At 34.8% G+C, this 10,575-nt stretch overlaps 1 protein-coding gene across 2 annotated transcripts; it reads right to left on the reverse strand.

The window, feature by feature from the left end:
• Positions 1–1,612: 1,612 nt before the first annotated feature.
• On the reverse strand, positions 1,613–10,463 carry LOC113508796 (sin3 histone deacetylase corepressor complex component SDS3). Of its 2 annotated transcripts, none has more exons than XM_026891909.1 (7): positions 9,872–10,463; positions 8,330–8,393; positions 7,686–7,838; positions 7,236–7,413; positions 6,757–6,997; positions 6,194–6,360; positions 1,613–4,321 (listed from the first exon to the last, which is right to left on the reverse strand). In XM_026891909.1, the coding sequence occupies exons 1-7, from the start codon at positions 10,032–10,034 to the stop codon at positions 4,229–4,231; spliced, it is 1,059 nt and encodes a 352-aa protein (XP_026747710.1). In that variant the 5' UTR covers positions 10,035–10,463; the 3' UTR covers positions 1,613–4,228. The 2 variants fall into 2 exon arrangements, with proteins under 2 accessions (XP_026747710.1, XP_026747711.1); XM_026891910.1 differs by having other exon boundaries at positions 7,686–7,823; positions 9,872–10,462.
• Between the last annotated feature and the right edge of the window lie 112 nt (positions 10,464–10,575).

Raw genomic sequence — 10,575 nt, forward strand, 5'->3', positions numbered from 1 at the left:
ACAAGTGTTCATACTCAACATTTGCGTAATATTTGGACGAATTGCAAGAATACGTTATACATTATAGACACTTACCTTAACCTACTATACAGATTTACATATAACAAGAATATAGGAAACTCGAAGGGTTTTCCTCGCGCGTGACGATAGATTTTTGCCGCGCAACAAGAATAGACTATTCGGCTGGGTCACAGATTATAATTAATCACTAACCCTGTGTAGAGGAACATGTAATTTTTTTTCCTACATTGGGGTTTGTGATTTAGCCACCCTGGCTTTTTTTAAAAACCTCGCAAGTTGACAGTTTTATTTTTTCTTGTGAGATTAAATTTGGGAAAATATTACGTTCATCACGATTTCAAGCGCATTTCCTGGGTGTGTTGACTAGACTTAATAAGAGGACTGAATTGCAATCTGAAAAATAATTATGTACATTGGTAGGTATTAATAAAGTTTTGCAAGCAACATCACGTATGTCCGTAGATCAACGCTCTTACCTTCATCTTGTTTATCAATTTAATCGAATCACAAAAGAAAACACTTTCTTATTTGCGTACGGTATTCTAAAAACGAGAGACTATAACTTGTACCAAAGGCGAAATAATAAGGCGAATATGCAAATCACGCGGATTATCTTGTCCACGAATTATGACAATACAAAATCTTGAGTATATTTTGTTATACACAATTAAGCAAATGTCTAATCTAAACAGCCAGCTTGTTTAACTACTTCTTTATGTAACAATTGCTGTAATCTGACAGATAAATAAAGTACATGCTGAGTAAAAATGTTTTTAATGTTTTTTTGCGAATAACGGAATCAAATATAACGGGACAACCCGTTTCCCTCAGTTGCATTATACATACATTACACTAAGCGGGATTTTTGTTTTGGATTTTTAAAACTGAGATCTGACATAAATGACGGCGACGGTGATTTTTGTATGTGCCACAGAAAGCACTTTGAATGTTTTTAAAGTGTATTGCACGGCCAAATTGAAGCACATGTTGGGTTTTTTAGTTTAATTTCATATTAACACAAAACAGACCTCAGCACTGCGAAAATATTCAATTCACATGCACAAAGACACCCAGACTCGTGTGTCACATGGTTACTAACAAAACCTCGTTCCATCTGGGGATCGAACCCGCGCCAAATGGCACACAGTAAGTTTATTGTGGTGATGACACCACTCTTCTACGTGTGCAGTCGAATTATAGAAAAACATGCATTATGCATGCATATTTTTTATCAACTTCTATAAGTGGTTTTATTATGCTAAGAGCTCTTGTTTGCTAACCTTTTTTTAGGCTTACGGTTTTAAGAGGAATTCTGACGTGTAGCACAGTCTGAACTAGGTAAACGAGGCAATTCTTCAACTGCAAAATAAAAATGAGTAATAAATTACCCAACTCCGAATGTTCTTGGAATTACCATTGTTGTTTCAAACAATGTTAAACGACCACTATTTCTTATATTGAGAAATTAAATTAGATTCTATAAATATGGCGCCTTAATTATTAATTTTGCTGACTTGCAATATAAATCTACGACTTCTAGCGACGAAGAATCTCACCTGCATTATTTGACGTCTTCAAATAAAACAAAGCATCACTTATAATACATAATATAATTAAAAGATCTTGTCTCAATATCATTTACATACGTAAAAACTTCTCATACTATTTACATCACAACTCATTTACAATAGTAATAAATCACAAAAATATAAAAAAAAACAATCTGAAATAAAGTGGACAATACAAAATCTCTCCATTTACATAGAACCTCATTTGATCATATACTACATACAATGTACATTATTTACATTTTACAATACTGCATTTTGAGTTGTCGTCACAGTAAATGGTATCACTTACTGTCAGTGCGGTGACACTCTGGGTTAAGATGTATGTACAGTCATATCAATTGAGTTTGTCTATTTTAAACTAATTTCTATACAAGTCCATGTTTTTACAATTCGCTAGTGAGAAATTTGCTATAGAACAGCAAGATTTCATTTCAAATAGTTGCAACATTGAGTTTTAATCCACAATATTACAAATGCGCGAAATGAGGAATACTAGACACAGTCTACTAGTCACAAATCATATTAACTATCTCAATATTTCCAATTAGCTAGCATCTCTATTCTCCAACAAAATTATGAGAATATTTTAGTACCATTTCTATTTCGATTGCATTATATTCTTAAACATAAGAGAATTCCAATATGTAAGTAAACATGACACAATATGTAGACTGCAACATACCCTCACTTTAAACTTAGTAGTAGTTGAAACACAAGATACAGTAGGTGGGGGTAAAATTAGTTTACATTTTGTGTCATAGTCTGAAATAGCACAGCATAAACAACAGTAAAACCTTGTAGAATTAGTTAATGAGATCATTATAATCTTAGACCCAGTAGTGTCCAACAAAAATCATCCGTACATACCATGCATCTCTTTCGCGCTCAAATTGTATTCGAGCACTAAAGGGAGACAGGCTACATAGTACATTTAACAATTCATTGGTATACAGTGGCGTAGTGCAATAACTTGAAAAGTTATCGGCATTTAAATACTAACCCTACAAATAACATTTGCACAATTATTAAAGCTGATCGAATCCCTCAAATCACATGACTTGGTGAAAAATTCATATCCTTGCATGTGTAATTTCGATAAACTTTTGAGGGTAATTTTATACAGTTTTAACAAAATTTAAAAGTCATAACAATATATTTTTACACATACGCCACATGACCAACTCTTACAGAAGCCTAGCTTTTGGAGTGCATTAAAATTAACTCATAATTATTTAATCAAATCAATTCATAGCAGTTTGCTTCTTCCAGTCATGTCAATTATCGAGAAATTGATTAACAAGGTTTGTTTCAAATTATATAACAGTAATATTGCAAGTATTAAACATAACAGTAAGGACTAGTTGTTCTGTTGATAATGTAGCCTCATAAGGGTTGCTAATTAATAAAAGCGTTCCTTAAGCAGCCAAAATTGTAATCTACCAGGATGCGACAGGTCAAGATTAAAATACTTATTTACTTTATTTAAAAGCCTGGACTTCAGTCATAATAAATTGATGCAAACGAAAATGGTACTGATTTGAAATCACCATTCTGTTTCGTTCAATGCCTTTGAAGTCCTAAGTCCAGTCACATAATTTTTATCAACTTGTATTTAAATAGTTCATTCTTATTTCGCAGAGCAAAAATACGGGGCTAACATTTTCCATTATTTGGTTAAAAGGTTCTTTCTAGCAAGTAGCAAAAAGAACATATTATTAGTTTCAGAAAAAAATCCGTCTTTTGGTCTATAACGAAAACTATTTTTCTAGCTAGCTATATTCCTTTTTCCGGGAAACACAAACAAATCAAGATAACAATGTAATAATCAATGATTCTTCTAAGACAGATTTAAACCTGTTTAGGCCGTGTACTAAAATAATTGGTTGAGTGGTTTAGGGTCTATGTGCAGCCTGTAGTATGTATCTACGCTAGTTCTGACATGAGAATTATAGACAACCAATCACAGCACTCAACAAGAGATTTGAAGTGTACTCTAATCTTTTCGTCTTGATCTAGTAAAGGCTGAGGAGACAACCAGTGATAGGCATTTTCACTTCAGTAAGCTGTTTGGCACTTAGCATTTTCAGATATTGCTTTGTTTTGAGTTCTGTACTATCGCCGCCTATACATTTACAAGACACAGTTACGGCACCTAAGGCACTCCACCATATCTCTAATTCAAAGTCTTACAATCCTTTATTTACTTGTGTTAAAAAGAATGGATAGGCATGACGGGTAACTGACGGCATGACTAATTTCATCTTACCATGTATGGTTACAAAAATGGATTTTTAGTTCAATTCATAACGTGACATCACAAGGCTAGGACTCAGCATAAGCAACAAATTATAATAATTAAAAACTAAATAAATTATTATGATAAAGAAAAATACTTGCATAATAAAATGCTCAATAATTTTATCTAAACAAAAAATATCTAATATTTAATCTAAATCAAATGCATTCTTTGTGTACCATACCAAGAACTCCGCCACGAATCCATTCTTATTGACACTATAATTCGGTTGCTATGGTAACGGTCCTTGACAATTGACATGAAGCACTGCATCCACTTTGAGCACAGAACACTTGTCACTAGCTGGTACTACGAACACTGGGCACACAGCGAGGCACAGTTACGAGGCCCGTCGCTTTAATGTCACCTTGCCTCGCGCTAACTGTGATATGTATATCCGTACTCGCTCCAAATTCGTCTTCTTTACCCATATCTGGAAGAAACAAGGTTTCATAAAGCACCAAATTACACATTGCTTTAGACGGTTTACTAAAATTTTGGTAACTGACGGAATTTACTCAGCAACATGACTCGCGACGCCGTAAACTCGTTTAATGAGGTTTATATTTTTTTTATGAAAAAAAAAAATTTCATTCACTATTTGAAAGGAGAAAACCAAACTCCATAGAAACTTGGGCCTGGCGTTACAGAGCTGGAATTTTGCCATAAATTAGAGAACTTAGAAAGATTTCACGAGTCCAATTTTCACGTCACTCAACAATGGCCAAATTGGTAAAATCAGACAATGTTTACACTGATTGTTAGTCTTAGCGAAACCTCCTTTTTAAAGTGAAACCTCCTTCTCAAGATCCTTAGTGAAACCTCCTTCAAAACCTGGGACCTGACAAGCGGTGCGCTATAAAGGACGGAGCGCGCTTAGCAACGCTCTCTCTCATGTCTCTCTCTCACACTCTCTGCTGTCAGGTGGCATCGCTGGAACATATGGCCGTCTCCTGCGTTGTATTTATTCAACTGTAGCGCTTGCAATCTACCATGATGAGGTTTAGGTACCTACCTACTTACTTAAAAAGTGATTAATTCAGATTAATATTCGTGAAAACTTCAGCAGAAAACTATGTTTACTAGATAAGGCCTACTTACATCAATAATGACATATTTAAACATTGTATTTACTATCAGGGGATTTTTTGATGCTATCTGAAATTACAGTAAACTGAGATTGCAACAATAGGTTTATTAAAATAAAAACTGTATTATTAAGATCGTTCTTTATTAACCACCTTCGTTAGGATTATCGTAATATAATAATACAGGAATTGTGCAGGAGTAAAATTGGTCCATGGTGTGGGCACAGCACCCAACCAATCTTCGCCTTTCTATTGTGTTGCAGCGGTCTGTTGCTATTCCACCATTAATAGTATCCACCAATCGTCAGAAGAGCAATATCCAGATCCGGTTTTCCAGCAAAGGTCAGCAGGAATGCAGGCATCCAATATGCAAGCAAGGGTCAGTCAGAAGGCAATCAGTTTCGGAGTCCAGTATTCGAGCAGAGGTTTAATATTGTAATAAATCTCGAGAATTTGAAAAACACATTCACGCGCTCGAAGATACGAAAAGCGAATGTCACTTATGAAAGCACGATGACAATTATCAGACGTTGACATTGGCATTTGACATTTGCTAGTGTAATCCATGTGAAATAAATGAATCGATGCGTTAAAATCGATTTTTTCAATTATTTGTTTCCTTTAATGATTTTTTAATCGTGCTTACATAAACAAGTTATTAGACACCAGATTTTTTATTTTACAATTATTTGAATATAAAAAAAGGAATTACACTAAAATAAAGGCTAAGGCTGATCTATATTTTGCCCAAAGAATTAGTATTGCCATACAACACTGGCAATACTAATTCTTATTCTTCTGGGTACGTTTCCCGATTTTAGCAATGATGAAGATGTCTTTTTTGACGCTTTGTAAATAATGTATATTTTTCATTTTATATTGATATAGTTTTAAAAATATAATATCCGCTAAATCGATTATATCCTAGGTACACTCTATTGTTTAATGCTAGTGTTTGCAAATGAAGTTATGTACAATAAAATAAATACTTTAACGGTTTACAAAGGTTGTTTTAAATAGAAAAATAGAAATGTACTTTTTTTTAGACTTGGCCATTGTAATTGAGGCTAATATTTAAATGGGTAAACAAAGAAAAATAGTAGAATTTTTTGGTACATATTTCATTTGTGTAACGGCTAGGCCCAGAATCGGGTTTCTCCTTTAATATTTAATGGCATTTCTACGTGTATATACACAATGCAGAGCATAAGTCTTACCGCCTCGTCGGTGATGGCGTGTATGTGTCCGGGGAACTTGGGCAGGTCCCGTCCCTCGACGGACACGCTCTGTCCGCGGTGGTACCAGCGCCGCTCGTACAGCAGCTTGCCGTCCTCCACGCGGGTCTCCGTCGTCTCGCCACCCTCGCGCACTGGCGACTCACCTGCTACATGGTAAAATAGCTATGAGCCTATGATACGATTTGTATGTATAATTTTCAAGAGGTATAACTGATATAACATTATTCTTCTTCATTTTGTATGGTTGATGAACAAACTGGTGTCACAATTTTTGAAACGACCAGTGGTCTCTAAATGACATGTCTTAACACAGGTTGGTAAAATCCTAAGATAAACTGGTTTTCTTACTTTATTTGCTGGCACTGTGTCAGTTTTTATAGGTTCTTTCCACATAATACACAATCGGATTTAAAAATACGTTTTTTACTGAAAATACGCCGATTTATGTACCTCTTCCTTTACCCTAAAAATCTTAAACATGAGCTACCTAAAACAAATCGCATTGCAACACCGCTGTCCAACGAATTCTCTCGTATACTTACAATGACTGCTAGAGTTAAGATGTTTCCGCGGCTGCGCGGCGTGCGTGGCGTGCGCGGCGTGATGCGCGGGCGCGTGTCGCGGCGGCGGCGAGTGCCGCGCGATGGCGCGCAGGTCCGCGTCGATGTCGCGCTCGTCCAGTTGGAACGTCAGCGTCGTCGCCAGCGGCTTGCGGCGCTTCTCCGGCGCCGGCGCGGGCTCGTTGGCGCGCCGCCGTAGGATACGCTTCATTACTGGTTTTACCTGCATATGAGAAATTATTTGATGTTCGTGTTTAATATGACGGAAAATACATTCTTTCCTAATCAAATACATGTGTAAATTGGCATAATTGCTAAAGAACAACAATAGCAATAGCATTGAAATTACCTACACTGGATCTTCATTTTCTTGTCTCATAGAAAAACTTATTTTATCACAAAATGCCTACTGAACAAAGCCCTATTTTACGCCTAAGTTAGTTACTGGCATTATACTTTACCTCCATGGAATCTCCATTTAGCTCCATACTGTGCCTCTCATTCTCTATCATTTTCCTCTTATCTTCAAAGTCATTAAGTAAGTTTTCCCTTAACTCTATTTTCTTCTCTTCAAACTCTTTCGCCGCCGCCTTCTTTTCTGATATATACTCTTTTTCTACTACGTCGTACATGTGTTCCCTGTAATATCAATATGTTCCGATAGTAACATTGAAACAAGAAATACAATTTTAAACCAATTTATCATTGAAAACATTCAGAGGATAGTGGCATCTAATGCAAGAACTAAGTTATTCATAGAGGAACTTTGTGTTTTGTTTAATCATTTGAGACAATTCAATAAACAATTGAATACAAGCCACTTTAAGATAACACCATTTATATATAAGAAATATATGATGACTGGAAAAAATATTTTTATACAAAAATACAAGTTTTAATATATCACTTGCCTATAAATTTTATTTAACCGCAGCCTCTCGTGTAACTGGTGTTCTAGCCTCTTGACCCTCCTCAGGAACTCGGGATGGATCCCATCTTCTAACTGCTGTAACTGTTTCTTAAGGTTCGCCAATTTGTCCTGGTACAATCTGAAAGTTTGAAACCTATTTTAGTTATAAAACTGTATTACTAAATAGCAAGTACAGAGCATATATATTATTAGTTAGTGTAGTGTATTGTTATTGCTAGATATAATATTCCTTGGTACTGGATTTAAAAAAAGGTAATTAGTTTATGTGGTGGTGGTTTTTGTGGTGCCTCAACGATTCTTTATAGACAAGCTTTGGTTTAATTTACTTATATTATTTATATTCTTTTCTTTTTGGCTGTTCTTTGTTTTTGTTACAAAAACTAAAAGTTAGCATCTAAGTTTATTAACATTCTTTGGTATTTCAAGAGTTCACATAATAATTTCTTAAACCTTGCAACAAAGAGAATATCTGTCAGGCAAAGCATGGGAGTAACACATGATCATTTGCTTTTTTATTTGAACTGTAATTTTAACTTTAAATTACAACTTTCATTGTTATTGAAATTTGCTTTTCAGTTATATTTTAATAATATTTGTTTAATAAACAATGACATGTAAACTTACTGTTCTTTGACTTCAAGTGGCTCATCATTGTTTGGTATGTCCGTTTCACTGGCTTCTTCTGTGTCTGTAAACAATACAAAAGATATTTTATTATAATTATATTTTCTGAAAATGGTATATGGTGGAGTATGGCATATACACAAGTGTGTGTTATTTTACTATGATACATTGTCAAACAATAGAATATGGTAGAGTATATACATATGGGTTGTGCATAGTACAATCATGAGCAAGTTTTAACAGAAACTCAATCTTAGTAAAAATATATTTGCATCTTGGACTTGCAATTCAATATACCAGCTTTAAGGCAGCAAATTATTATGCATAAATACCTTTAAAATAAATAGTCTTTCCAGTTTATTCATCAAATAATAACATAATAATGTGTGACTAAAATACTATGTTTTCATAGTTCTCTGATCTATTAAAAGACCGTATTTCTTTTTAAATTATTTGTACCACTCTCTTTTACTCCAGACAATATCAGTTCGACTCGCGATCCCGCCGCGTCTGCTCATGATTAAGGACTCCGGTTGGGTCTGAAACTAGTCGGGCTACCCCGATAGATACGCGTGAGTAAACCGTTACATCATTTAATAACTATGTATTTAGTCATTTGAAGTCCTTATCTATTTCAGATGATTCACTTTTGTAATACAAATGCACATACAAAATGTGTACTAAGTTTGATTTCTATTTTTACTGAATATACAAGGAAACCTGTTCTTTTTTACAGAGTGACTGACATTGTACCCAAACCCCAATTACAATGTGTATAAGTTTACTTTACTGAGGTTATAATTTTTGAATGAGTGCTAGTTCATACTCAATAGAACTTAAACAGTATGGCAGCAAGTTTTTGGTCTGCACAGCTATTCAATATCATAGGACACAAGACTTATACATTTTTAAGGGATTATTGAGCCAAATATGGGTGATAAAATTTTGTGTGGACAGTGATAGTTTAGTTTTTTTAGATTAAGGTATTTATGCTTATTTGTTTTGAAGATTTCTTTGATAATGATGTTTTGTTGATTATGATAATAGTAGAATTATGTTACACAGTAAAATAGTAAGGCTTCTTAAAGTCTCCGCTGGAGAGTAGGATGTCATGAAAAGGATGCTCAGCCTTATAAAAATTAAGAAGTGGCACATAGCTATAAGATGACTGTTTTTGTGTGAAATTTTATAAGATTTTAATAAAGTTGTATCAGAATTGTTATGTTAACAAGATTTGTGTCAGATGTGAATTAATGTTTATCTAAGAAAGTTGGTCACCAGATGCTATTCATACAAATTACATTTTTTATGGAGAAAGTGACATCAAAGCGATCCAATTACGTCACCTAACAGGTTGGTATGAAATAGGCGGGAATGCTACAGTATGGTTAACTTTGTATATAAATAACCTTGTTGTAATTACATAACCTATGTTTACATGTCATTTGCATCTTCATAGGCAAGCATACACGAAGATATAGGGGGGCTTTGTGAAATAAGATACCAAAACAGGGTTAGACAGAGATCGTAAACAAAACATACCTTCGTCACTGTCCTCGACCGGTGGTGCTGGTGGTAGCGCGTCGTCTCTGTCCCTGTATTCGTCCAGATCGTCGTACCCGTCGTCCTCGAAGTCATACTCGTCCCCGGGGCCCGAATATGATCCTTGGCAAGACATAGTAGAGGCGACGCGTAATAGTTGCATACAGATTGGATGCGAACACCGTTTCAGAAACAAACTCTGACAACGAGTAACACCGCTAATGACACAAGCAACAAATGGCAAGTGCCAGTTATGTCACTCATATAAGGAATTTAACATTTATTCCACTTCGATGAGAAAATGAAATTGGAGCAAATTGAAGCTGTTTTACGTCAAACTGGACAAAAAGCATCTTTTTAACCCTCTGAAGATAGTCATCAGTATGATGGAACGAAGGAGCGCTAGTGGGATTGCAAAAACGCACGAGAGTGAAAGAGAGATCCGATTGGTTTAATAAGTTTAGGTTAGAATTTTGTATAGGCGCATTATAACCATAGACAATCCAATATACCACAAATAGTCCACTAAAAAAATATTTTATTTTGTAAATCGATAAAACTATACTAATAAATAACAAGGCTAGATTAAAAGCAACTCTTAAAATATATTATCCACATAAGCCCTTTTTCTTGCTTTCAACGAGTATAATTTATAAAACTCTAGGGAAACTTATTAAAAAATTTTCATGTTTTGTTTGACTGTT

Source organism: Trichoplusia ni, chromosome 3, assembly GCF_003590095.1.
Source record: "Trichoplusia ni isolate ovarian cell line Hi5 chromosome 3, tn1, whole genome shotgun sequence".
In the NCBI taxonomy this organism is placed as follows: Eukaryota; Metazoa; Arthropoda; class Insecta; order Lepidoptera; family Noctuidae; genus Trichoplusia; species Trichoplusia ni.